The sequence below is a fragment of the Chlamydomonas reinhardtii genome, chromosome 1, assembly GCF_000002595.2.
Source record: "Chlamydomonas reinhardtii strain CC-503 cw92 mt+ chromosome 1, whole genome shotgun sequence".
In the NCBI taxonomy this organism is placed as follows: Eukaryota; Viridiplantae; Chlorophyta; class Chlorophyceae; order Chlamydomonadales; family Chlamydomonadaceae; genus Chlamydomonas; species Chlamydomonas reinhardtii.
Window position 1 is genome coordinate 4,231,638 of NC_057004.1, and position 26,638 is coordinate 4,258,275.

The 26,638-nt window shown below is 64.9% G+C and overlaps 5 protein-coding genes across 5 annotated transcripts; 1 reads left to right on the top strand and 4 right to left on the bottom strand.

Annotated features, from left to right (window-relative positions):
• The first annotated feature begins 26 nt into the window (after positions 1-26).
• CHLRE_01g028350v5 (uncharacterized protein) lies at positions 27-5,244 on the top strand. The gene is made up of 13 exons (XM_001689517.2): positions 27-185; positions 274-434; positions 698-770; positions 1,185-1,236; positions 1,470-1,582; positions 1,965-2,149; positions 2,494-2,528; positions 2,705-2,776; positions 3,045-3,178; positions 3,317-3,382; positions 3,577-3,709; positions 4,169-4,290; positions 4,748-5,244. The coding sequence occupies exons 1-13, from the start codon at positions 69-71 to the stop codon at positions 4,793-4,795; spliced, it is 1,311 nt and encodes a 436-aa protein (XP_001689569.1). The 5' UTR covers positions 27-68; the 3' UTR covers positions 4,796-5,244.
• Positions 5,245-5,259: 15 nt separating this feature from the next.
• On the bottom strand, positions 5,260-10,635 carry CHLRE_01g028400v5 (uncharacterized protein). The gene is made up of 4 exons (XM_043058598.1): positions 8,695-10,635; positions 7,835-8,576; positions 7,528-7,674; positions 5,260-7,346 (listed from the first exon to the last, which is right to left on the bottom strand). The coding sequence occupies exons 1-4, from the start codon at positions 10,459-10,461 to the stop codon at positions 5,869-5,871; spliced, it is 4,134 nt and encodes a 1,377-aa protein (XP_042928512.1). The 5' UTR covers positions 10,462-10,635; the 3' UTR covers positions 5,260-5,868.
• Positions 10,636-10,709: 74 nt separating this feature from the next.
• On the bottom strand, positions 10,710-16,045 carry CHLRE_01g028423v5 (uncharacterized protein). The gene is made up of 12 exons (XM_043058599.1): positions 15,812-16,045; positions 15,296-15,385; positions 14,833-14,946; positions 14,366-14,497; positions 13,842-13,931; positions 13,523-13,633; positions 13,225-13,332; positions 12,743-12,861; positions 12,367-12,486; positions 11,876-12,028; positions 11,491-11,652; positions 10,710-11,217 (listed from the first exon to the last, which is right to left on the bottom strand). Exons 2-12 carry the CDS (start codon positions 15,362-15,364, stop codon positions 10,959-10,961), a joined length of 1,437 nt encoding a protein of 478 aa, XP_042928513.1. The 5' UTR covers positions 15,365-15,385; positions 15,812-16,045; the 3' UTR covers positions 10,710-10,958.
• A 227-nt stretch (positions 16,046-16,272) lies between these two features.
• Positions 16,273-21,615, bottom strand: CHLRE_01g028450v5 (uncharacterized protein). Its single transcript, XM_043058600.1, has 12 exons — positions 21,433-21,615; positions 20,783-20,885; positions 20,478-20,583; positions 19,903-20,250; positions 19,422-19,519; positions 19,030-19,182; positions 18,486-18,602; positions 18,014-18,109; positions 17,620-17,721; positions 17,283-17,349; positions 17,031-17,095; positions 16,273-16,822 (listed from the first exon to the last, which is right to left on the bottom strand). Exons 1-12 carry the CDS (start codon positions 21,540-21,542, stop codon positions 16,772-16,774), a joined length of 1,416 nt encoding a protein of 471 aa, XP_042928514.1. The 5' UTR covers positions 21,543-21,615; the 3' UTR covers positions 16,273-16,771.
• A 48-nt stretch (positions 21,616-21,663) lies between these two features.
• Positions 21,664-26,565, bottom strand: CHLRE_01g028500v5 (uncharacterized protein). The gene is made up of 11 exons (XM_043058601.1): positions 26,356-26,565; positions 26,183-26,278; positions 25,813-25,869; positions 25,392-25,488; positions 24,925-25,008; positions 24,617-24,691; positions 24,310-24,398; positions 23,950-24,140; positions 23,483-23,677; positions 23,143-23,351; positions 21,664-22,489 (listed from the first exon to the last, which is right to left on the bottom strand). The coding sequence occupies exons 1-11, from the start codon at positions 26,421-26,423 to the stop codon at positions 21,824-21,826; spliced, it is 1,827 nt and encodes a 608-aa protein (XP_042928515.1). The 5' UTR covers positions 26,424-26,565; the 3' UTR covers positions 21,664-21,823.
• Positions 26,566-26,638: the final 73 nt, after the last annotated feature.

Here is a 26,638-nt window from a genome sequence, read left to right on the forward strand (position 1 = left end):
CTAGCTGCCATTGATGTTGTCTTTTTCATAATCACTTGTTGTAGCGAATAGACCCCAAACTCGCTTGCATGGAGAGAGCTTTCAAGACTCGCACGTCCGGCCAGGGCGCGCGACCGTGTCAACGCTGCTCTAGGTTCACTCGCTCCGCTGTTTGCGTTCAAGCCCTTGGACGCGGCGAGGACCATGTAAGCTTGCGCAACACTGCTTGCGTTGGCATCGGCACTCCACACGTAAAGCTTGTTTGGACATTGGGTGTGTATTGTCACGGCACAGGAGCTGAATTGCACAACTCGGCGGGGCTTCGTGGCGCGCGTGTTGGGCGGGGCTGTGGCAGGGGGCGTCGGAGCAGTGCTCGGCGACACGCGGCCCGCGGGTGCCCTCACGCTCGAGCAAGTGACGCCGACCGTGGTGCCCGCTCCTGCCCTGCCACCAAGGTAGCCGCCGGCGTATGGGTTCGCCGGGCGCGCTAACCTGGAGGCACAGTGGAGGGAGCTCAAGCCAGAGGCTTGAGCTCAGTGGTGGTGTGGACGCCGGAGGGTGGGCTTGTATGCGACTGGGTGCATCGTCCGCCGTGCACGCCGGTGCGGGAGCGCGGCAGCTCCACTCATGGCCTAAGCCGCCCTCGCGAGCCCACCCAAGCATACGTGATTGGGCTCTGGTAACAAACGATCGTGTATCACACCGCTCCCGCGCACAGGGAGGCTGCAATTGTGTCGGCCTTCGAGCGCGCCAACTACTCCATCGTCAACGTGGTGGACTTGCTACTGCCGGTGGGAAGGGGTTGCTTTCCACCATTTCCAACTAGAACCTAGAGACCCGACAGGGGGGTGAATAGGCGTGCGTTGGGGAGAATGGAGCAGGGCGGGCGGCCGGGCGCGGTATGACTGTATGCGGGGTTGGAAGCAGCACGGGCGGCGAACCCCTCGCGCAGCGACGTGCTTGCTTATGGGTTCTGGGCGGACAGCTGCGTGGAATGTGCATCTGCTTCCGCACGGCTGTCAGCAAGGTCTCCACCTATGCTGCTTACGCCTAGGTGTGGGTGACCGGCGCACATTAGATTGCTCCCTTGTCACGTTGCCCCGACTACAGTTAGGTCACTGTAAGTCGTCGTTACGCATACACAATGCCACGCATTCACACGCGAGGTCGCCGCCGCCTGCGCCGCCGCATGCATGCCCGCACAGGGGCGTGCCGCTGCCAATCCCGAGGTGGACATCCCGGAGGGCAATGGCACCGGTGAGGACTGAGGGGGCAGGCGGGCTCCGTAGGCATCAGTCCCTGGGGCACGGCCTCGGTCGGGCACCGGCACGGACCGTGTGGGTATGGATACCGGATACGGACTGCGGAGGCCTTGCACGCCGGACAGCCGCCACACGTGCGGCCCCGTTTTTGGGTTTGTCGCCTCATATCACACCAGCCAACCGCCTGCCGCACCAACTTACTGCATCGCCCACTGCACGAACCGCCAGGCCTGATCTGGGATGGCGAGGGCCACGTGGTCACCAACTACCACGTCCTGCTCAACAGCCTCAAGGGACTGAGCGGACCCAACCCAGCAGCCAACAGGCCCAAGGTGGCCAAGGTGCGTGGTGGCGGCGGCGGCGCCACCACCGCGTGTACGCGCTAGAGCCGAGCTCGGCTGCTCGTTGTAGACACACGTTGTTTCGCTACGTCATCCACGGTGACCCTATTCATCCACGATGACAAGCACACCGATACGTAATGTTTTTCCCTGTGTTCGGTCTTGGGAGTTTTTCCTCGAACCTGTGCTGCTTTCACACGTGCATCTGCCGGGCCTTGTGTGGTGCCATTGTGTGGCGCTCTGACTTCGTTAGCACCCTGCTTCGCCAAAGCACCATCCGACTAAGCCCGAGTTGGCGGCGCCACTGACCTCGGCAGCGGCGACCTACCCCCGCCTCTTATCACCCACCCACCTCGCCCCGACTGGCCCCCCTCCCCCGCAGGTGACGCTGCTGAACGCTGCGGAGGGCGGTCTGGAGCAAACGCTGGACGCCGTGTTGGTGGGCGTGGATCGAACTCGCGACCTCGCGGTGCTGCAGCTGGTGGCGCCGCCGGCGGGGGCGCTGCGGCCGGCGGCACTGGGCAGCAGTGCCACGCTGCGGGTGGGGCAACAGTGCCTGGCCATCGGGTGCGTCGGGCTGGGCCGTGGGGGCGGGGGAGCGGGTACCGGTAGTCCCCTAAAGCGCCCAATGGGGTGAGACCCCGAGCTCCAACCTGGGATGGTGCAGGACGGATTGCGGGATGGGGCAGGATGGTTTGGGGGTTGGGTGTGGGAGGGCTTAATGCGGGGCAGCGGGCAACTGCCAGGGTGCCGCGGGGCGGGAGCGGTATGCTTTGTGTAGCCCATGCTCCCCTGTCGACGTGTGTGAGGGAAACAAAAACGACTTGCCGTGTGTGTGAGCGCCGCGCTAATCTTGGCTGCCTGTTGCGCCGCTTTACCTCCCCTACCCTTTGTGTTTCTGCTGGCCACAGGAACCCCTTCGGCTTCTCCCACACATTGACCACCGGTGCGTTCACTGGCGCGGCGAAACTTTGTGGCACCGAGGGTTGCCTTCCTCAGTTGCACACACGTTAGCGTTTGGCGGCGTCTACCTTGCAACCCTAAATCCAAGCCAAAGGGACGCTGTGATCCCCAAGATAGAAGCTGCGTTCTTACGTGCGCCCACACGGTCGATTGCCACAGGCGTCATCAGCGCACTCAATCGGGATATCAAGAGCCAGCTGGGTACCACCATTCCGGGCGGCATCCAGACAGGTGTGCGTGTGTGGCGGCCGCGGCGTTAGCGGCCAAGTCCCAGATAGGCTTGATCCCATCCCCCTGCTTCTGCTCCTGTTTTGTGTCCTGCCCCTGGCTCGCTCCATACGGTATACACGCTTCCGTCACGCCTGCTTTTGCCAGCCACGGCCGCCATGCCAGGCAACCGCAAGACTTCCATCTCGTTAGCATCCTTATCCCTGTCGCAACTTCCTCGCCCCCCAAGCGTACGAAGCTTCCGCATGAATGGCTACCCCTCCCCCGCCAGACGCCGCCATCAACCCCGGCAACAGCGGCGGCCCATTGTTGGACAGCAGCGGCGCCGTCATTGGCATCAACACGGCCATCTTCACACCCAGCGGCAGCAGCGCGGGGGTGGGGTTCGCCATCCCCGTGGACATGGTGTGTGTGTGGATGTGCGGGTTTGGGGGCGGTACGGCACACGCTTTCCTCGCGTGTAATCACCCTCATCCCATCTTGAACGCTAGCGCGCGCCTATTCCCTATGCCGCTGCTGCGGCCGTCCCGTACGCCCCCACAGGTCAAGTCGGTGGTGCCGCAGCTCATCGCCAACGGCAGGGTGGTGCGGCCTTCGCTGGATGCGCAGGTGCGGCGCGGCGCGGCCCTTTCCGTGCCGCCGGCTGGTGTGCAGTCGAGCCGTGCAGGGAACTCCAGTGTGATTATGTGAACCACGGACACATAAGCTGCAGACCCGGCGAGGGGGGGGGGGGGTGCTGCAGCACATGCCCGTGCTTTCATTACCGGCACGTATCATCTGCACTAACAAGCGACTGCGTACAGATTGCGGCGGACACGGTGGCGGCGCGCCTCAACGTGGGCCGCGGTGCGCTCATCCAGGCCGTCACTGCGGGTGGCGCGGCGGAGAAGGCTGGGCTGCTGCCCACCCGCCGCGGTCTGTCGGGCATCGTTGCGGGTGCGTGCATGCGTGCGTGCATGCGTGCGTGCGTGCATATGTGCGTGCATGCTTGTACATGTTCGTGGTCCGTAGGTCCCGCGTACGGCCCGTCTGCCTGCTCAGACCCACCGTGGCCCGCTACTACCGCTACTGCAGCTACTGCCGCTGCCCGTGCTGCAGCCACCGCACCTACGCCGAACGTCGCGTGGCCTGTCTGAAAGGCCAGCGCAGCGCATCGTTAGGGCACCCGTTTCATGCCGCGTAGCCCATAAGCTCACATATGCACGATGCCCCATCACCATGTACGGTAACATCAAGCACGCACACGTGCATATGTACCCTGCTCCCGCCCCCACACACACACACACACACACACACACACACACACATACACACACGGCGGGCGGGCTTTCGTTTTCTTTTTTAACACACACACACACACACACACACACACACAACACACATACATACACACAGGCGACGTGATCCAGGCCATCAACGGCCGCGCGGTCAACAGCGCCGGCGACCTGCTGGTGGCGCTGGACGGACTGGCGGCGGGCGAGCGGGCGGAGCTGAGGATTGTGAGGTCCACAGACCAGGTGAGTGCGTGGTGGCGGGTGGCATATGGTATGGTATTGGTATGTGTATACGTGTGTACCGGTGCCGTATGTGTTTGTGTGTATGTCTGTGTGGAAGTGCGGGCTGTTTTCACCTTCCCCAGTTAACCCCTGAGATTCAGTCCATTGAGGGGAGGGTGGGCGGAGGGGTGGGTGGGAGGTTACGGGAATCCAAAAGTGCACTGGGCGGCACTGCGAGGTGCTGGACGCTGCACGTTCACCGGCGGCCATTGGGGCAAGCCTGGGAGGATGGGGAGCACGTGGATGGGGAAGCGGGACAGTGCATGCAGTACAAGCGTGTCAGCCTGATGCCGTACCAGTTACCCGGAGAGCTGGCGCCCTTCTGTCGGTATCTCCGCTGCGCCGGTGCATCACCGCCGTCGATTGACTCCCTGTCGCCTGCATACCCCCCAACCCTACCCCCACCCCCACCCCACAGGGCCTGCAAGAGCTGTCTGTCGCGGTTACGCTGTCGGCTGAGAAGTAGAGAGCTGCAGGGGCCACATCGTGTGGAAACAGAGGCTGAACCGGGTGACCACATGATGGCGTTTTGTGGTGGTCGGTGGCCTTAGTGGGAGCATAGCAGGCGAGGCGTTGGCATGTGTGATGCCAGTGGGGCCGCAGACGGTGGAGGGCTGAGTTGGGCGGGTTAGCCGTTCATGCGAAGGACGGAGTGAGTTAAACGGGTACGAGCTCGGGTACGAGGGCTGGATTCAATAGGCTGTGCAAGGCAGGACAGTACAGATGGGTGCACTGCAGCTCAGCGGATCAATGTGTGTACGGTAATGCTTGGGTGCGTTGTACCTCTAGGTCTACGAGACCGAACATGCGGGGCATATGGATGCGGATTACAATGAAGGGACAGCCCGACAAGCGGGGGCACGCCGTACCCACGCCGCGAGGGGCCATCTTCGACCCAGAGAAACAACACCCGCCCCCCTGGTTGGCTGCCGACCTTCATAGTGTTACGCACATGAGTCGAAGCCAAGCCGAAGCCCGCCAAAGCCCCACCGCCACGTAACACCCCTCATCTCGTTTAGGTCTTTTGGCGGCAGTACCCACGCACAACAAGGCGCGACAGGCCAGAGGTCTGCCGACATCCCCATCAAACGCAAGCACCACTCATTTTCTACCGTCCGCAGACGATGGCTGGCGTCAGCGGACTCGTAATTCTCAGTGCCTGAAGTGAGACCCTGCCTCAGCAACAATCAGAGGTGGTGCTGGCTACCCCGATGCCATCAGTGCCGCAACAAGGCCTTGTGCTGCACCAACAGGCCCACCAGCCACCAGCGTCAGCAGCAGTGTTACCAATCACAGTCATGCAAACCGCCGACCGCATTCTGACCACACCGCCTAGCTGCGCATGACGCCCTCCCTACGTACCGTATCTCAGCCCCATGTTAAGACCCAGTTCGTATTACAAACATCCACGCGCCCGTTTTGAGTCCCTTCGACAGAGACACATGCACACGCACCTACCGTCCTTGACACAAACACACATGTCTTCTTCCTCTCACCCCTTCCTTTCTGCTTACCTAACACACGTGCTGCAAAACCAAACTACACGCCCTGCCCTGCAGCCCCGCGACAGAAGCCGCACACAGCCCCGTGCCCAGCCTGCCAGTGCGCCAGCCGGCACCCCTCGCTGCAGTACAAGCTGGACTCGCAGCCGCCGCACCACACCCAGGCCCCGGCGCCCACGCAGGACTGAGGAAACAGCGGCCAGCCACTCGCGTCCAGCTCCACAGCAGGCTCGCACGCCGGATTGTCGCACAACCACAGCCGGCGGCCGGGGTAGCGCTGCCGCAGTGCGGACCGCACGCGGCCCGGCGGCACCAGCAGCGCCGAAGCTGCCTGCATCTGCTGGGCCTCCCGCTGCTGCTGCAGCACCGCCTGAGCCCCGGACGAGAACGCCTGCAGCTCCTCCTCCGAGAGCTCCCCCCGCGAGCCGGTGGCGGCTACTACGGCGTTCGCGCTGGCAAAGGCCTGCCGCACATCCGCCTGCCACTGCGGGTTGGGGCATGGCCCGTCCGGACCAAACAGCCCAGCAATGCTCTCCACAGCCAGAGGCACCCGGTACTGGCCCGGCTGCTGGGCGCCGCCGGGCCCAGCACACCCGCTTGCGCCCTGCTGTGCCGCCCTCACGCACTCCCGTGGCAGCACCGCCGCCGCCAGCACGGCGGTCGAATGCAGCTCTGCGCACGCACGCTGTATGTCAATGTCCGCCTCGTCCTCCCCGCCCCCGCCGCCGTACGAGCACTGCGCCTTTCCCTCCCGGTCATCGACCGGCTGGCGGACGTGCCGGGTAATGGCCGCCGCCGCCGCCGCTAGCAGAGCAAACACGTCCACATCGCACAGCAGCAGCCGGCGCCACAGCGCCGCGTCATCGCAGGTGCTGGTGCCAGGGGGACTGCTGCTGCTGCTGCTGCTGCTGCTGCCGGGCCCGCTGCCCTCGCTGCCGCCGCCCTCGCCACCAGTGCGCGCTGCTGCTGCGCCCGCCTCCGCCCGGTGCAGGGCGTTCAGCACCAGGCGGCAACACATCAGCGCCGTGGCAGCGGTGTGGTAGGTTCGGCCCGCCCGCGTGGACCAGGAAGGCTCAGGATACGCGGACGTGCAGATGAGGCCCTCGGCCACGCGCGGCAGGATGTGCTCCGCGACCACCGACCACATCAGCCCCAACTGCTGCAGGTGCGGCTGCTGTGCCTCGCCGGGCGCCGCTGCCGGTGCTTGTGCCATGCCTCCGCTGCCCCCGCCACCCGCGCCGCCGGCGATGCCGCCGGCAGCGAAGAGCGGCGCGACGGCATGCAGCGTCCACAGCAGCCGCGCGGCGGCGTGCAGGGGGTACACGGCGCTTTGATGCTCTGATTGCAAGCGGAGCTCCCACAGCCCTTGATCATAGTCCGGAAGCTCAGAGGCAGCAGCCGCTTCTCGCAGCTTGCTGACATACGCCTGCCCAGCCACAGCAGCCTCCCGGGCCCGTATCGCCGCCGCCGCCAGCAGGTCAAGCAGGTCGTCCGATTGCCCGAACGCGAGCACCTCTGCAAAGCCAGGCACAGAAAGCAGTCTGGTCGCATCCAGCATGACGTATACCAGGAGCGGTAGACAGAACACCACACAGCAATACACCGCTGATGAGTCCGTCTGCAACCGGCTCTGTTCATCATTCCCTTGGTGAGCGGCTGAGCGCTCTTTGCAACATCAAACATGTGCCTGCCTCACCTGCCCAGCAACGTGCACGGCCAATGCGCCGTAAACTCAGTTTGAACCTGGCCACAAGCGATGCGCGCTCCCACAGTGTCCACAGTCGCAGGTACCCGGCACTTAGCAGCGCCGCCGCCTCCGGGCCCGGCCTATTGTTGGCTCCGCCTGTGGGCCATGGACAACGGCATACCGCATGCGGCGGCATTACGGGCTGCTTCCAAGCAGTGATCGAAGGAAAGCACACTGGTGTTGGATAGGCGGGCGACGAGCGTCCAGCTCAACACGGGATGAGCGCAAAGAACCCAGCCCGACCCTGGCCGCATACCTGCGCCACTCCCGGTGCCAGCCCCGCCTGCTGCCGAAGCCGCCGGGCCTGCCGACTCCCTGCCGCCCTCCTCCGGCAGCAGCCTGAACATGTCAGGGCTGTCAGCCAAAGCGTCGTGCCAGCCCCACACGGCGCCGTTGTGCGCATCGGGAGGGAGGCGGGCTCGCTGTGCCGCTGCCGGCGCCCGCTCGCCACTGCCCTCCGGCAGCACCAGCCCCAGAGCAGCCTCCAGCGCCGCACAGTAGCACCGCCACAGCTGCCGCAGCCGGCGCACGGCCGCGCGGCGGCCGGCCTGTGCCGTGGGCGGCGTCGACCGAGCCAGCAGCCGCGCTGCTGTCAGTGCACAGTCAAAGGCCCTGCAGGCTGCCTTGGCTTTCCTGACCGCGTCGGGCGGATACTTCTCCCGCATAAGCAGGGAAGTCGGTGACTGCCAGGCAGCCCACTGCATCCACTCCGCCCGAGCCGCGTTCGCCAGCCGAGTACAGACGTCGAAGGCCGCCGCATCATTCCACGGCGGCAGTGCCAGCTGGGCTGGCAGTGGCTGCGGCGGCGCCGTCTCCCTGCAAGTCCGCCCCAACAAGTTGTCCATCCAGCTGACGTCATCCGCATGGATTGCCTCCGGCGCGTCCTCTATCAGCTCCTCCAGGCCCGCCGGCAGCACGACACCGCGCGCGCGCAGCTGTGCCGCCATTGAGCGCGCGACCACGTAGGGCCGCATGTAGCAACGATCGCCGAGGCCGGGCTACATTCCAAGGGCAAAGGAGTGCACAGAGTACACGAACGTTTTGTGATCGAGAGGGGCAATGCGGTACCTGGTTGTCCCTCCGCAAGCATGGCAAACGCGGCGCCGCCCATCTCACCGCCTCCTCGACGAACGCCTCTAACACCACCGCGAAGGTCGTGAAATGGACGCGGTAACCCGGCGGGCCGTAGCGGAGAGCTGGGTCGCCGGTGTGAAGCGCGTGCTGTGCACCCCTTAGTGTTACACACGTGTAGCCCATACGGAGCTGCTCTTTCGTATCTGTCTCTGGCATAGGCACCACCGCCGGCAGGCGGCGTGCCTGCCGCAGCTGCGCCGTCAGGGCCGCCGCCTGCAACTCCAGCTCAGCCCTGTGCTCAGGCGTCAAGGGCGCGGCATGGCTGCTGGTGGTGCTGCTGCTGCCTGCATCGCCCTCAGGTGGTCCCAGCTCCTGCCCTCGAGCCTGCCCCTGCCGCGTCTTGCCCGCTATGCCACCGCGGCCCCTGTCCTGGCCCTGGGCCGGCCGCGCCCCCGCGCCCCGCTGCTGTCGCTGGCCGCTCGGCCCTGCCCCTCCGGCCTGCTGCTGTTGCTGCTGGGTTTGGTCTGCCGCCTGCAGGCTCCGGTACACCTCACGTCGCGCAGCCTCCAGGCGCTTCACCTCCGCCTCCTGAGCCCGCAGCTGATCCAGCCCCGGCCGCGACAGGCTGCCGGGGCCACGTGCCCAGTCCTCTGCGACTCCAGCCGCGGCCGCCGGACCTACCACATTGTCGCGCAATGTTGCGTCTGCTGCGTCTGCTCCCAGGCGCAGGCCCAACATGCGTTCCCAGACGCTGAGCGCGAGTTCCCCGCCGTTCCGAAGCACCGCAGAAACGTCTACAATCTGTCCTGCACTTGGGCGCACCAGCGTCCAGGGCGGCCCGCAGTCGCCGTCCTCCGACCCAGCAGCTGCCGCCGCTGCTGCCTGGCCGTAGCTACTGCCGCCGTCAGCGGCCGCCAGGCCGCGCACTACCACCAGTGACAGCAGTGCCTGCAGCGCTGGCGTCGCACCCAGTGTGTCTGTCGAAAGTCCGTCACGCCGCCGCACGCCTAACAACGCAAGGACCCGCGGGGTTAGCTCATCGACCTGGCTAATTGTCTGGCAAGCCGCGAGCTGCAGGAAGCAGACGGCCCACGCCTCGGGTAGCTGGCTTTCCGCCAGCTCCTTGTTGAGATGGTGGTTGTAGCCGCACTTAAGCCGATACGGTATGTTGGGATGGGGTCCGTCCTCCAGGGCCCCGCTGCGCCGCTGCCCATCCGTGACGGGTGGTGTCGGGCTCCAGGATAACTCGGCGTTCATCGTGGCCTGCAGTAGGTGCTGCACCTCCTGCACAACCTCGTGCGCCCCCTCCTGGTTGCGCCGCGACGGCCGCGCTCGGAGCAGCTGCGCGTAGCTGCCCAGCAGAGAGCTGTAGCAGCGCAGCACGTGCGTCCGCAGCAGCAGGTCGAGCAGCAAGGTGCGGAGGCGGTTCTCATACCAGCGGGAGCCGAGGATGTCCTGCAGCAGCAGTTTACTGAGCCTGATGCGAATGCGCCTGTACAGCTGACGCGCCTCGTCCGTAACGTAAGGCACTTGTGGCGCGGAGCTGGTGGAGGGGCCGGGGCCGCTGCGAGCCGGGGGGCCGGGGGCCGGCGCCGAGCGCCGCAGCGCGAGACCAAACAGCGCCACCAGGTCTACAAACAGCTGGTCCTCCTTCCATGTTGCTGCATTATCATGTTGCGTCAACTTGGCCAGCGTGTCCTCGAGCTGACTGCAGGTTAATTCCGGGCCGTTGCTCTGAGAGGCGAGCAGCGACGCAAACGGCAGAAGCGCGGAGCGGCTAGCGGCAGCCGCATTCTGCCTGGGTGGCATTTCGGCCAAAGTTTCAGTAGAATATAATTAGGCCACTCAATCGTGACTGGAGCCTCCAGTCAACATCGCGTGATCTCCCCAAGTTGTCTCCGCTTCCTGCGCTGCGCAGTAGTTCAGCCGTGACAAGAATGGTGTTGTAGACAGTGCGAGGTGTTAGTCTTCAGCCAAGTGATCACTGACGGTAGCAAAGCGTAGTCCTTGTCGAGAGACTTGCCGAATTCATCACTGCATCTGGCACGACACAGTCAAAGTTCGTAGAAGTGCTTGATAGTGCAAAATGCCTGCCTTTGTTGATAACAGCAACCACGGACCACCGACTTCCCATGCAAAACAACGGGCCTCCCGTTGCCAGGTGTGCCCGAGCACTGGCAGCAAGCCCTCGTCACTCCACACCTAAGCGGGGGAGAGAGCTGGGGTGCGACCCCAGCTCTCTCCCCCGCCTCACACCTCTCTCACACCTCTCTCAAAGCCCACACGCCCCTCACGCCCGCCACAATTTACGCCGCGCTGCCCGCGACCGCCTTCGCCCCTTCCTTCCCCTGCCCCGTCTCCGCGTGCGCCTCCAGCACCACATCCGCCGCCGCCGCCACCGCCTCCCACGCCGCCGTCACGTGCTGCAGCTGCGTGCTTGCGCTGCCCACCGCCAGCCGCAGCGTGTAGGCGCCCGCCAGCTCGGTGTGGATGAGGAACAGGCGCCCGCCGGCGTTGAGCTGCGCCAGCAGAGCCGCGTTCACCTCGCGCGGCACGTCACGCAGCCTGTGTGGATGTATTGTGTGTGTGTGTGTGTGTGTGTGTGTGTGTGTGTGTGTGTGTGTGTGTGTGTGTGTGTGTGTGTGTGTGTGTGTGTGTGTGTGTGTGTGTGTGTGTGTGTATGTGTTCATAAATGAAAGAAAGCCCGCCCAGACGACGCGTGTGTGTGTGCATGTGCGCGTGCGCGTGCTGTGTGTGAGTTCATGTGTCTTAGGGAGCACCGGGTAAGGAAACACGCAGGATAGTGTACGGTATCAAAGTCTGGACGGTACTCCGTACCTGAAGCACACCAGGCCAAACCGCTGCGGCGCCGCCAGCTCGAACCGCGGGTCTGCGTCGACGCGCTGCGCGAAGGCGGCTGCCAGCGCGATGTGGTGGCGTAGGTAGGCGCGGATGAACTCGGCGCCGTACATGCGCAGGAGGAAGTACAGCTTGAGCGACCTGGGGGGGGGGGGAGCGGCGGGCGGGTGGAAGGTTGGGGGAGTGAACTCCCATCCCAAACAGACCGAGATCCAGAACATTAGCGGCAGGGGGCAGGGGGCAGGCGTGCGTGTCCGTGTCTTGTGTTAAAGAGCACAAGGAAAGCATTGTGTCGTGGTTTGGGCTAGAGACCCTGCCCGTTCCTAGCCCGCTCCTCCCCCGACCTCGTCCTCCGCCGTCCCACCTGAACCTCCTGCCCAGCGGTATCTGCCAGTCCTTGTAGTCCAGGCTGTTGCCCGCCGCCCGCAGGAACACGGGCGTCAGGCTGAGCGCCTCCTTGAGCGGCGCGCTGTCCGCCACCCACAGGCAGCAGCAGTCGAAGTTAGTCAGCAGCCACCTGCGAGGCGGCGATGTGGCGAGAGGAGGGGAGGGGACGGGGGGGGGCAGGTTAGCGGGATGAGACGGTATGGGTTAGCCATACAAGGTGGGACGAGCTGCGGCGGGGGCCCACGTGCCGTCGGTCCCCTTGCTGCGACTACAAACCCAAGGCAGGGTTCAGATTCAACCGTGCTATGGCAGCTGCAAAGACCAGTAGGGACCGCACCCCACACGCCCGTTCAGCCACCACAACTCCAGCTACAGGCACGGCGGCCCTCTTTACGCCCCGCCCTCCTACCTGCTCCCCCTCTTGCTCCCCCTCCTCCTACTCCCCTCCTCCTGGCCGCGGGCTCTCACTTGTGCGGGTTGAAGCTGTAGCTGTCCACCGCCTCCAGACCGCAGAAGTGGTGGCGCTGCTCCGGCAGCAGCGCCGCGCTGCCGGCGTAGGCGGCGTCCACGTGGAACCAGGCGCCGGAGCTGAGGCCGGGGGCGTGTCGGGGTTTGGGGGTCCAGGGTTTAGGGTTGGGTGGACACTGTCGCCCCCACTGCCCGCAGCCTGCGTTTTGTTGCCCCTGCCCCTGCCCCTGCCCCTGCCCCTGCCCCTGCCCCTGCCCCTGCCCCTGCCCCTGCCCCTGCCCCTGCCCCTGCCCCTGCCCCTGCCCCTGCCCCTGCCCCTGCCCCCCTTGCCCACTCCTCCTCACCCCCACCCCTCCGGCCCCTGCCGCCGCCTCACCCCGCCGCCGCCGCCGCCAGCTGCGCCACGGGGTCCACCGCGCAGCTGCTGGTGGTGCCGATGGTCGCCATGACGAAGCAGGGGATGAGGCCGGCGGCCACGTCAGCCTCAATGGCGGCCTGGGGCGGCCGCACCCACACGCACCACGTGACACCGCACAGGATGAATGTACGGGCGTCGTCATCAAGGTTGGATGGGCGCAGGCGGGCTGCAGTAGGCCTCTAGGTTCATGCACACAGAAGGCCGAGCAGCTCGCATGCGGGTGAGCACTCACGTCCAAAGCTGTGGCCGCCAACCCTCGCAGCCTTCACGGCGCTTGCTGCCCTGCCGGCCGGCCCACCACAGGCGCCCCCCACCCCACCCCCGCCCCGGGCGCCCCCCGCCCACCCGCCCCGCCCCCCGGGCGCCCCGCCACCACCACCCCCGCCCCCGCCCCGGGCGCCCCGCCACCACCATCCCCGCCCCGGGCGCCCCCCGCCCACCTGCAGCGCCTGGGGCTGCAGCGCCCAGTCGTGTTGGGGAGAGGCGGGCAGCAGTCGCACGTGGTCGATGCCCACGATCATGCAGGCCTTCTTGAAGCATGAATGGGCCTACAGATAGCGACCAGGAACGCAATTGGAGTAAGGAGCTAATAGGATAAGCACTCGACCACCCGCAAGGGCATCACAACTTGGTCACGGCCAAAGGACATGTCGGCAAGCCCTTGCTGCATCGCATCAAGCCCAAAACCGATGCGGATTCGCCACGCCCCAGGCTCCACCCTTCCCGCGCGCGACCCGCCTGGTCGGACGAGTACGCCACCAGCTTGAGCTTGTCTGCCGGCGGGCGGCCCGCCAGGCTCCTCGCGCGCGCCGCCAGCAGCGCCACCACCACCGCCTCACTAGTGGTGCCCTGGCGGGGTTGGGTGGAGCCGGGTGGGGCGAGGTGGGTGAGGGATCACTTAAGGAGGGGCAGGTACAAGAGGCTGCAAGTCTGCAACGAGCCCAGGAGCACGGCCCCCGGTAAGTAAGATGCTGCCATAGGCCCATGGCTGATTGCAACCTTTCTTGCGCCCACGACGTGCTTGCGTAATTCACATCCCCGCTGCAGCCCCACCCACCTGGATGACACCGCCGCCCGGCCCCCCGCCGCCGTTGCACTTGAATGCTTGCGGCAGTCCACACAGGTCCGCCATCCAGTCCATCATAGCCTGAGAGAGGGAGATCGTATAATGTGTGGATGTAGTGTTAAGTACGTCTACATTTGTTTTATGTGCGTGTCTCGCAGGGGGGGGAAGTGGTGGTGGTGGTGGTGGTGGTGCGGTGCTGCTGCTTTTGCAGTTTTGCTGTGCCCACAGGCCACCGCTCTCATCTCCACTCCCACACCCGAGTTAACTACCCGACGACCCCACCAGCCCCACCCAAAGTCCCCCGAGCCCGGGCGGCGACATTTATCGCCGGCGCCGCTCGCCCTGCTGCTCCACGCCGCCTCCGCCCACATCCCATAAGTATTATCGCTTGCAACTAACGCCTCTGCCTGCATTCCGCTCGTTTTCGTTGGTTTTGGTTTAATTTGGGCTGGTATTTACAACCCTCCCACCTTGCCCCGCTAACCCCCCACCCCAACCCCCTCACGCCGCCTCACCATCTCCAGCTCGGTGCTGACCGGCCCCGCCGCCCAGCTGAATCCCACCATGCCCAACACGCTGCTCCACATGTCCGCCAGTGCGGCGGGGAAGGAGTAGTTGGAGGGGAAGTAGGCGAAGAAGGAGGGCGACTGCGGCACGGGGGCAGCAGGGGCGCAGGGACGCAGGGGCGCAGGGGCAGCAGGGGAAGAGGCACGAAGGCAGTGGGAGCATATGCGGACGATCACGGGTGCGTGGCGTGGCGTGCGTATGCGGCCTGTCTAGCGGATGCACGGAGGTGGGTGCCGCTGCTGTGCTTGTGCCTGAGCGGCAACGTTTGCTCTTGCCGCTCGGGCACTCATGCGTCCATATCTCATCCCAACCCACCCGCCCCGCGCTGCCCCATCGTGGCACCCAACCCAATCGACCCGCCCCCTGGGTTTGGTGTAGTTTGGGCTGGTATCTACAGCCCCCCCCCCTGCCGCACCTGCCAGTGCACCACCCCAGGCATCAGCTTGTCACGCACGTCCGCCATCACAGCATCAAAGCTCTCCGGCTGCTCCGGTGCCCGCGGCGGCACCGCGCCACGCAGGAAGCCGGGCTGTGGCGGGGTGGGAGAGTAGCAATTTGGTGGAGGTAGGGGCGGAGTCGGAACGGCGGCGAGCATTAGGGCATGAGGTGGAGTTGGTGCGGTGTCGGTCGGAGTGGCAGGCCCAGGGCAGAAGCGTACGCACAGGGCATTGATGAGCGAGGGAAATGCGCGCTTCACGGCCCCGCACCACCCCGCACCGGACCGTGCCGCACAGCTCCAAGCAGCTCCAAGCAGCCCCCAGGAGCCGTTGCGTCTACGACTGTTGTGCCCTGCCGGTTGTGCCCTGGGTGTTTGTGCGCGACCCGCATCACCGGTACCCGCGGGCACGAACCCCCAGCCCCCCGCCCCCCCCTCACACCTGCACGTCGGGGCTGACCCGCGGCTGGTCGGGCAGGGCCTCGTAGTAGTCGGCGATCATGTCCACCATGGCGTGGCCCAGCCGCCGGAACTGGAGGGGTGCGCGCGCGTGTGTGTGTTAAAGAGCACAAGGAAAACGTTGCGCACGTGTGTGTGTGTGTGTGTGTGTGTGTGTGTGTGTGTGTGTGTGTGTGTGTGTGTGTGGTTTTTGGGGGGATGTAGGAGGGGGGAAGTAAGGGGAAAGGGGGCTGCAGGAATAGGCAGGGAGGGGTGATGAGGCAGCAGCAGTGGCTGCGCCTCTGTAACCGAAGCGGTGGTGAGGGCAGGCAGCAGAGTGCGCAATGTGAAAGGTTGGAGTGAGTGACATGTCGATGGCGTTTGTCAAGCGGCGACAGGGCCACCCTCTGGAGGTCCAGCGTGGTGTGTCGCCCGCCACTCCTCCGGCCCCGGCCCCAACACACCCCGTATGCGTCGACGAGTGCAAGGTTAAACTGATTTAACCTGCGGTATCAATTACCTCTGCTGGGCTGACTGGGTGTTGAAAATCCTTCAGGTGTTCTGGGTTGGGAGCCTCGAAAAGCGGATGCTTCCCATTACCGCCCGCAGTTCCGTTTGGCTGGGGGCTGGCGAGGCATAGGCGCAACCTTTGAGCCGTAAGCCCTCTACATACATTTCGAAAGCCAGCATGGCTTGGTACTTTGGCCGAATGGCACGATTGCAAAGCTGGCGTCCGATTTGAAAGCGCCATCTGTTAGTATTAGTGTGTACAGTTGCGTAAGTCTACAAAATATTGAGTAATACGCGGTGGCCTGTGGGTTTTGCAGGTCAGGCATTGGTCGACGGTGGGCTTGCCACCAGACCTTCACACTAGACCTTCCCCAGCTGTTCCATTCCCTTCCATTCCTACTGCGGTCCTGCCCCTGCAGACACGGAGCGCACGCACACATGTCCCGCTGCTTGGTGCAGCCAAGTTGCAGCCCATATATGGTTTTACACCATGCTTGTGATGCCACCTCGTGCACCCAGCCCCTCGTCACAGGATCAAAACGCACTCCCGCACGGCCGCACCGTGCCGCTGGCCTCATTACTTTCAGTCCTACTCATTGTCGAAGTCCAACCCCGTCACCATCACGTAAGCTTCCAAACTCTGTGTCATAACGTCACCACCGCGCCCAGACAGCAAAACATCTATGGATCAGCTCCTGTTCAAGGTCAACAATCGACCCTGCCCTGGACCCACTAGATGCCACTTCGAATACGAACTCTTTAACACGCTCTCACTGCTGCATGCAACACACACATACTCATAACACACACGCCATGATGCCCTAATCTGTAAACCAAATCTTAGCTCCTCCCTAGACACAGGGCTGCACTGCCCCACGGCCCCCCTCGCGGCACAGCTCTTGCCGCCTTCTCAGCCGCCCCCTCCCTTCCTTACGCCCCCCCCCACACACGCCGCAACAGCACCCATGCCTCACGCCACGGGGCCGTTCAGGTTCACCTTGCGCACCGAGTCCTCGATGTCCTGTGTGTATGTGTGTGTGTATGTGTGTGTGTGTGTGTGTGTGTGTGTGTGTGTGTGTGTGTGTGTGTGTGTGTGTGTGTGTGTGTGTGTGTGTGTTCAATGGACGGCAGGTCAGCGAATGCATGTGCGTGTGCGACCCTCCCTCCTAAGCGGTTACGCGCATGGGTGCCCCGAGTCCTTCTGTTCAAAACCCGCAACCCCAGCTCACCTTGGTCGCCTCCTTGCTGCAGCCTCCCGCGCCGCTGGTCTCAATCACCAGCTGCCCGCACGCGCCTGCAGACAGACATACACACAACCCTTGTCCTTTCAAACTCACGTCCATGCGCATTGACCTCGCATAGAGCTGGTCTGCACCCAAGCGTCCCCCGTGGGCACACCGGCTGCTGCTGCCCTCCTGCTCCTCAGCCCGCCCTGCCCCTGCCCGCCCTGCCCCAGCCCGCCTTGCCCCAGCCCCACGCACCCGAGATGTCCTGCCCCATCTCCTGGCGGATGGTGGTGTGCAGCCCGTACTGGTGCCGCAGGATGGACTGCAGGGGAGGCAGCGGCGGAGCAGGAGGGGGGTCACAGGGGCTGTGAGTTGAGGGTGAGGTTGAGGCTGAGGCGGCATGCGGGCACGAGGCGACCAAGAGCTGCAGCAAGGACTGGGACATACCGCAAGGGCGGCGAGGCCCGGCGTCTTGTTCTCTTCCCTCACCACCCACCCACCCACACACCCCCTGGCCATCCCTGAATGTCCACACACACACGCGCACACACACACACGCCTAACCCCACCAACGCCTGCATCTCCCCCCTACCTGGAAGGTGCCCACGCTGCCGTCCCGCGGCGCCTCGAAGAAGGGCCCCTCGGGCTGGTAGATGGGGTTCCAGGGGATGAGGTTGATCACCACGTCGTCACCCTGGGGCCGGCAGCAGCAGCAGGAGTTCAACCGGCAGTAGGAGTTTGGCCGACAGCAGTAGTAGAAGTGGGCAACATGCGGAATGGTTGATGCAAGACTCCTGGCTTCCTGACACATTGGCACTCAGCCCAGAGATGCTGCCTGTTCTTCCAGACCCTTCCTATGTGGCGCACAAAGCGACGTGGCTCCTCAAGCGCTTACCTCCCACCTCGCGTGTCCCCATGTCTGCCCGTACCTCCGTCTCCCCGTGCCCCCGCCTCCTCCCCTGCCCGCCCCCCCCCCCCACACACACCTTGAGCAGCTGCCCCAACTGGTGCGCCTGCTCCTCGCCGTCGTTGACGCCCGACAGCATCACGTACTCGTAGAACACACGCTGGCTCGAGTTGGCCTATGGGAGAGAGTGCGAGGGACAGTGAGCCAGCTAGGTGATGTTGGTGTCATGGTGACGGCATGTGTGGAAGGCGTGGAGTCAATGGAGCTGGCTGCGAGTCAGGCGCGCCGGTGTAGCAGACGTGTCGCGTGCGCGCACGCCGGACTTGCATTCAGTCACAAAGAGGGCTGCCCCCATGCCATTACCCCGCCTGACCATTCCTTCCCCGCCCTGACCACCAGCGTAGTGTGTTCCTACGGCAGCTGTGCATACCAGTGCACACGCCGGCTTTGATCCTCGCAACCCCACCCCACCCACTGCAAGCCGGCGCCCCCGCCCCACCCCGCGCCCCCGGCCCCAGCCCCCGCCCCACCCCCGCCCCCCGGCCCCGCACCTGGTATGACCGCACGGCCTCCATGAGTTTGTCCAGCTTGTAGGCACGTGCGGACGGCACGATCTGCAGCCGCAGCTCCTGGGTGGGCGCGTGCAGCGACAGCGCTAGGCTCACGCCCTGCGGTTTGGGGAGAGGCCGCGAGTGGGCGGGGGGGGGGGGGCAGGTGGCAGGATCGGATGAGTAATCGACATGGGAACAATACTTGTGGGGGTTGATGGAAGGAAGCGCACAGAAGGGGGGGGGGCATATATGAACCGCGAACCGGCTACCTGCCCAAGCTGCCTGCCCGTCTAGCCCGCTCCCTCGCTTGCGTTCCTGCCATGCCTGCCATCTAGCCTATCTCCACTTGCAAGGAACGACCACCAAGGTTCACGCCCCAGCCCACACCGCCCCTGCCCCCCGCCCCCTCCCACACGCTCTCCTCCTCGCTCTATTGCATTGGGTTCGGTTTAGTATCTACCAACCCCCCCGTTGGTTTTGGTTTAGTTTAGGCTGGTATTTACAACCCCCCCCCGCCCCGCCCCTCCGCCCCGCCCCCCCGCACCGGCAGGTCCTCCGCCAGCTGCTTGATGCGCGGGATGACGCCCACCGTGGACACCGTCACGTGCCGCCGCCGCAGCCCAAAGTACTTGGAGTCGGTCATCATGGCCACTGCGCCGCGAACCGCCTCGTAGTTGTTGAGCGGCTCGCCCATACCCTGGCGGTGGCAGGCGGCAGTGGCTGTTAGCAGTAATATGGAAGGGAGCAGGTGGGTGGGCAGTCACATTCCTCGGGCAGCCTTGCACAGTTGCATTACATTCGCCCGCGCCCGCGCTGAAACTTTGCCCCTACACCACCAGCTATTGCGCCGCCACGCCGCTACCCGGCCCTCCCATTCATCAACCCACCGCTCGGGCAACGCCCCCTCTCCCCATCCCCCGCCCCCCACAGCCTCACCATGAACACCACGTTCCGGATGCGCGCCACCGCCCGCGCATGCACCAGCTGCTCCACAATCTCGCCCGCGTTCAGGTGCCCCTTGAGGCCCATGGTGCCTGCGAACGGAGACAGGCGGGTTGGGCAGGCGGGTTGGGCGGGCGGCAGTCCGCAAGGAGACAGGCATGGGCATGGAGCACATTCGCAGACATGGCGTCTGACACACGCGTCCCCCGCCACAGAGGTGGGTGCGGCCGGCGGCCTGGCCACACACGTGCCCTACAGCCTCCAGCCCGGGCAGCAGCGGCGTCATCATGTCCCCTCTCAGGCAGCCCCGTGTGCCGCCCCGAGCAGCTGTAACCCTGGCAGCCCGGGGAGCGGGCGTCATTGCAACTCACAACCCGCCCCTCCTGTACCCGGTGTTCCACTTCCTATGCTTCGTCCTGCAGCCTCCTCTTCTCCGCCCGCCCCTGCCCACCCCGCCTCCCCCACCGCCTCGCACCTGTCGCGCAGAACGTGCACCCCATCTGGCAGCCCACTTGGCTCGACACGCACAGCGTGGAGCGCTTGCGCGCCCGCGCCGCCGCCGCCGCCGCCGCGCCCGCCGCCGTCACCGACGGCGCACTGGAAGACGCCTCCGCCTCCTCCTCCTCGTCGTCCTCCTCGCCGTCACCGCCCGCTGCTCGCACCGCCGCCGGCCGCTCCAAGTGCTGCTCCTGGCCTGCCCCTGCCGCCGCCGCCGCCGCCGCCGCCGCTCCTGCGCCGTCCTCATCGCGGCCGGTGCTGTGGTCCACAGGCAGGTGCGGGTCCACCTCGGGTCCACCCGCCGCCAGGAGCTGCGGGTCACGGCCTGCGTGACGCACGCAAGCGGTTGATGCACACGTCAACCAGGTGTCGCGCTGCCTAAAGCTCTCAGCTCTTCTAGACAGCCCACAGCGGCGCCCGGTCCTCCAACCTCACAGCCCCGCCCCGCCAGGCCCAGCCCGCCGCGTGCCACCCTGCCTTCCAGCCGCCCTGCCGCTCTCCCACCCTGCCGCCCTCCGCCGCCCTGCCTCCACTCCCCCTCGCGCCACTCACTGGGCGACTCGTAGGTCATGACCACCGCCTCCACCTGCATGCCGTCCTGCAGCTCCACCAGCAGCTTGGTGGTGCTGCCGTCCGAGCTGTTCTGGCACTTGACCACCTGCAGCAGCCAGAGGCGGGGGCAGGTCAGTTTAGTTCAGGGCAAGGGTGGCCTGGTGGGTGGGGTCGAGGCAGCCCAGGACAGGCGCAGTCCGGGGTAATTGCGCGGCGCTAGCACCACCGCTGCGCCAACCAGGCTGCAACCCAGCGCTAGCTGAGCGCCAGCTCAACAGTGACTGTGGTGGATATCTGAGTCCCACCTTTGTTGTGAACTTCACAAAGTACTTGTCCAGCAGCGCCACGGCCGCCTTGGGCATGTCGGGCACATCGTGCCAGGTAGCGGAGGGGTTGCGGATCAGCCAGCTGCAGCGGCGGGCGCGGAGGGGTCGAGAGGGAGCAGGCCGTCAGGGCAAATAACAGGAGTGTCCGACCCACATCCATGACGGGACCAGGTGCGTGCCCATAAAGGTGAAAGCAGAGGGGTGGCGAGGACGGGCGGCTGCGAAGCAGGCTGTCCGTGTCCGGCACACGGTTGACAGGGGACCGCTGCCGTCGCCAGTTGGCCACCGTGACCAGCAGTTCTAGCCGCGCCATACGAGCTGCGCGACAGCGACATGCCTAAGCAAGCGACGGGGCATAGTTGCCAACGTGCGGGCAGACGCTAGGGCGACGAAGGGTCTTCCCGCGGTGTGCAATGCCCAGACGTCGCTGATGGCAGTCGGTGGGTTCCAGGACAGGTCTCCCGCAGCTTGCTATAAGTTAAAAAGGCTATAATTGTTGCCCACGGCACAGAAGCGTCACGTCACAGTGGTCAGCAACCCTGAACTGAGCTTTTCGGCGGCGGACACACGAACTGATGCGCTTGTTTTGTAGTTCAAATGTACATCACATATCGAACACGCCGGCTCACCCCCACATACGCAGGGCGTGCATAGGCTTGATGTTCTCCTCCTCAAACGCCGCTAGCACCGCATTCGTGTCCCAAACACTCTGTGGATTGAGTTTACGTGGAGGTGGCATGTTGAAACTTTGCCCGGGCTTAGGAAAGAAGGTTTGGTCTAAAGTAGACGGAAATGTCAGGTATGTTGATGCCGCCCTTCTGGTTGACTTCTGGATGGTATTCACTACTGTGTGGGCCTTCACATAATAATATTTACAAGGTAACGGCGGCGAAGACAGTCGCGCGTGTCCATTGCATACACACATGGCAGCGTCCTTACCCTATAATCCCCCCTTCTCCCCCGCCATATCTTTCTCCGCGACCTGTTCAATCGAAGCTCGGCCAAGCCACCAGCAGCAGCCTATGATTTAACCTCCAGCTCCGCGCTCCAGCTGCATAGCGCCGGCGTCAGCTCCAGCTCCACCACGCCCTGCGCCAGGCTCGCGCCGCTGAGGCTGCCACTGCCGCCCGCACCCCCCACCACCCCGCGCAGTACCAACACGCCGCTCAGCCGCTGCGCCAGCGCTGCCACCAGCGCCGCCTCCTCCCCTCCAAACAAGAAGCACGCCACCAGCGGCTCCGCCGCGCCGCCGCCGTTGTCGAGCCCCGCTGCCAGCTTGTCCCCAGGCAGCTCCCACGATAGGGCTCGGGCCTTTGCGTCGAACGTTGCACCGGCCGGCGCCGCCCGCACCGGCGACTCCAGCAGCGCCGGCAAGCGCAGCTCCGCGCGCAGGGCGGCAGTCCGCGGCGCCAGCCGCGGACTCACCGCGTAGTGCACGCCCACCGTGACCAGCCGCCGCCCGTCAGGCAGTAGCTGGCAGGAGGTGCCGAGCCGCGCCTGCAGCGGTGGCGGCGCCACGGCGGCGGGCGGCAGGTGGTAGGCGAGCAGCGGCGCGCCGGCGTGCGGCTTGGCGGCGATGCCGTCCGCCACTAGCACGCCGGCGGCGCGGCCCTGCTTGGTGGCTGCGGGGTGGCGGCGCGCGGAGGACAACGCCGCGGCCAGGAAGCTGTTGGCGGGCTCGGGCGGCTGCGGGCAGGTAGGGAGGTGGAACCGGGAGGGTAGCGTCAGCGCGATGAGGCGCTTAGGATGATCACCACCAACAACAGGGATACTCCCATGCGCTCAACCTATGTATGAATGCGGATGTTACAGAGGGGACAGTCCCAGCACCCGAAGACGCCGAGCCATCACATGCTATCAGGGCCCAACATGACTATGTATGGATGAACAAAACTTCAAAAAGTTCGTCGAACGCCGCTTTTGCCCCCCACCAGTATGGGCGACCGAGAAGATTGCTAAAAAGCAAGACGCAGAGTTTAACAAGGTCTCGGTCGCCCATACTGGTGGGGGGCAAAAGCGGCGTTCGACGAACTTTTTGAAGTTTTGTTCATCCATGGCATTTATCGTGGCCCATGGGAAGTCCTTGGTTGCTACTAGTATAAGTTGGCGACTGGGTGGCGACTGGTGGGCGCCTGGCGACTACCGCACTCGCGGGGCCTCGGCGGTATACGGCGGTCCATGCAACGCATGCAAGCGATCGAGGCAGTCTGGGATTACGTTTGTGCCGGAGGTGTGCCGCACCCACACTCCGCATATGACCTGCCCAGTTGGTCCATGCGCACAACCCCCACGCGCATACCCGTTCCCGCCCGGCCCCTGTTCATCACACCCGCACTCACCTGCACCATGAACTGCACGGTGTGAACCTTGGCCTTGGCGCCCTCGCTCACCCACTCCACGCGGCCCGCCACGCCAGCCCGCACCAGCCGCCCGCCCGCCGCCTCGCCTCGCCAGAACTCCGTCAGGCGCAGCACGGGCTCGGCCGGCACGATGGGCGCCGGCGCGGCAGGCGCAGCGGCACCGGCACCGAAAGCGTTGTCCTCGAATCCTGTATGACAAGGGATAATTGGCATAAATGAACGATTGCATCTTTGCACGATGCTGCAACAACACAACTCAGAAGCTGCCCCCCCAAACACACATTCGTTTCGTATTTCAAAACAAGGCACACATGCGCACCTAGTTCCTTCTTCTTGCCGTCCTTGCCGTCAAACGACTGCCAGTCGTCTGGCTTCTTGGCGTCTGCGGCCGCCACAGCCAGCGGCGCCACGTCGGACATGGCGAAGGGGTCGTTGGGGTCGGCGCCAGCCGGCAGCGCGGGCTTGGCCGCCGCCGCGTCCTTCTTGGGTTTGAAGTTGAAAATGTCGTCGTCATCTGTTGCAACACAGACATGGAGGTGGAGGCGCCAGGACAGGGCGGGGCAGGGCAGGTAAGAACACATGGCAGGGCAGGGCACTGCCTTTGCGCTTTGCTTTCCTTGTGCTTTTGAACGCATGGCAGGGCAGGGCACGTGGAGGGCGGCGCGATGAGGCGCGGCACCAGGAATGAGGCGGCGGCAAGCACGCTGGGGCCGGGGTGGGGCCAGCCAATGCATGGGGCACAGGCGAGAGCGCCAGGCAGTGCACGTGCGCGCCACCGCCACACACCGTCGAAGCCAGTCGCTGCCGCAGCAGCCGCACCAGGCGCCGCGGCGGCGGCACGTGCCTGTGGCGGCGGCCCTGCGGTGTTGGAAGTGTCCGGCAGCTGGAAGCCGGGCCGCGGCGGCACGGCCTGCATGACGGCGCCGGCGCCGGTGAAGGACAGGCGGGCCAGCTGGTCGATGGCGCCCTGGAGCGTCCTGTGGGCGAGCGCGTGATGTGCCGCGGGGGTGGGGTTGCCAGTGAGGTTTGACAAATGCGGGCGTCGTACGGGAAGTCGCGACGGAGGTTGGGTGATGGAAGCAAGGGCGGTCGCGGCGATGTGTTCTGCACCGAGTCACTCGCGAGCTGCCGCGCTGCGACCCGCACCTGCGCTTGGCCTGCTGCTGCTTGGGCACCTGCTTGGGTGCCGCCTCCGCCGCTACCTTGCTCTTGTCGTGCAACTGCTCCAGCGTGGCCTGTGGCGGGTCGTGTGTGTCGTGTGTGTGTCTGTGTGCGTGTGCGTGTGTGTGTGTGTGTGTGTGTGTGTGTGTGTGTGTGTGTGTGTGTGTGTGTGTGTGCGCGGATGTATGTAGGTGAGGAAAGCGCTGGTGGGCCTGACAGATGGGTTGCGGACTGGCATTGCACGCCAGGACACGTTCCTCAACCCGCACGCAGCACGACGCGCCGGCCTCACGTTAGCACGCGCCAGCGCCGCGCCAGCCTCCAGGATGCCGCCGCTACCCAGCAGCGCATCCACCGCCAGGTATACCTGCGAGCCGCAAACATCGTGGCAGGGGAATAGGGCATCGGAGATGCGCTTACGGCCCGAGCATACAGATATTGGCAGTGTTGTATATCGACCTCTACATAGCATTGACCGGCTGCAAAGCCCCATGCACATGCGAGCTGAGTGCACATACACAAACTTTCTCGCGCTTTCCTGACACGCCCCCAAAGTGCCCCCCACGGTGTCCCCCCCTTCTACCCTCCTCCCGCACGCACCTCGCCGAACTTGCGCTGTAGCCGCTCCGCCGTCAGCTCCGCCGCGGCCTTGCCCTCCGCCGGCCCCATCACTACCCGCACCACCTGCACGGCGACCAAGCAGTGAGTCGCGCCTCAGGCCATTTGCAGGTAAGGTGATGCTCCATACCGTACTCCCGTGGATGGACCCGTGCACAGCTACTGGGTGCACACCGGCCGTGCATACCGTACGCACCCAACTGCAATGCGCGTGCAACACCACACCACCACATACGGAAGCACGCACATACGTGCCCGGGCGCATCGCTCATACGTACAAACACACACAACAGACACACAGGGGGGCGGGCTTCATTTCATTGTTTATAACACAAACTGACGCAGACGCCACTTGCCCTCACGCATGTGAGCCCACCGCCGCGCTCGGGCCCAGATCCCTCCCGGTCCCTACCGGTCCCGCTCGCTCGCTCGTTCGCTCGCGCCCCCACCTGTCCCAGCAGCTGCACGCAGCTGAAGGCATTGGCGGCGGGCGGCGTGACCACTAGGAACACCAGCGGCCCCACCACTCGGTACGTCACTGCCAGCCTGGGAGCAAGAGAGGGCCGGGAGGACGGAGGAGGGAGGAGAGGCAGAGGCGCGGCAGGGAAGGCGTCGGCCAGTTGCAGCAGCGGTGGAGGAGATGGCGAGAGGTGCACAAGTATGCGAATTAAGGGGGGCGAGAACCGCCGTGCCGGGAGCACGCGCACGTGGCGGCCCTCGCCTGCTCCTCACACGCCACGAGTCAGGTTGCCGCTACCGCCGTTTGCTCATCCTCCCTTCCAAGCTCCATTCCCCGACCCCTTCCCTTCTTCTGATGTGAGGATGCGAGCCCTCCCCTCCCCTCCATGCCCCACCCTGCCACACACTCACTGCGAGTGCATGACCTCCACGCGGCCGCACAACAGCGGCGCGCCTTGTGAGTTGGAGCTGCAGGTGAGGTGAAGGCAGCAGGGTGCATTTGTGAGCCATATTGTGAGATCGTGAGGATTTGCAGCGTGCGTGCGTGTTTGATGAGGACACCTGGCTCCATCCCGACAAGCTCTCGGCGTCCGGCGCATGAAAGGTTCAGCGGCCCGCGGGTGTGCGTTGGTCCTGTACACACACGTAGCCAACCCTACCACTACGCCTGCATTGCTGCCCCCTTTCCACTCTGGATGCCCCCCCTCCACTCTGCCATGAACCGTCTCTGCCGCCTGTGCGAGCTGCTGCATTCCCAGGCCGCTCCCGGTCCCAGGCTCACAGGATGTCCCACGCATCCGCGTTGGTGGAAGCTGCTTGGAGCGTGGCCATCCCCTCCGAGGCAGCCATGTTCGCCTGCTGGATGTCCAGTCCCCGACTGCGACACCAGGGAACGGTATGAGATTCAGGAAGGCCCTTGAGCACGTATGGCAGCAAGGAGAGCAACAGTCGCACCTTTGCAGCAGCACGGTGCGACCATCCCTGCCCTTGACCACCACCGCTGCATCCCGCGCAAAGACCATTTCGCTAGTTGGTATCTAGGGGCCCTTCAGGGCGTTGGCACGGGCGCTAGAGCGCCATAACTCGAGAAACGAGAGGTGGAGCTGGGATCGTTCAGCAAGGGCTTTCACTCAGATAAGATACAGTGACACTGTTGTTCGTTATAAACCTGAATGTTAGCGCAATTTTGTCCATCTGCGAGCGAAGCACGAAATGGCACTCGGATTGTGCAAACCGC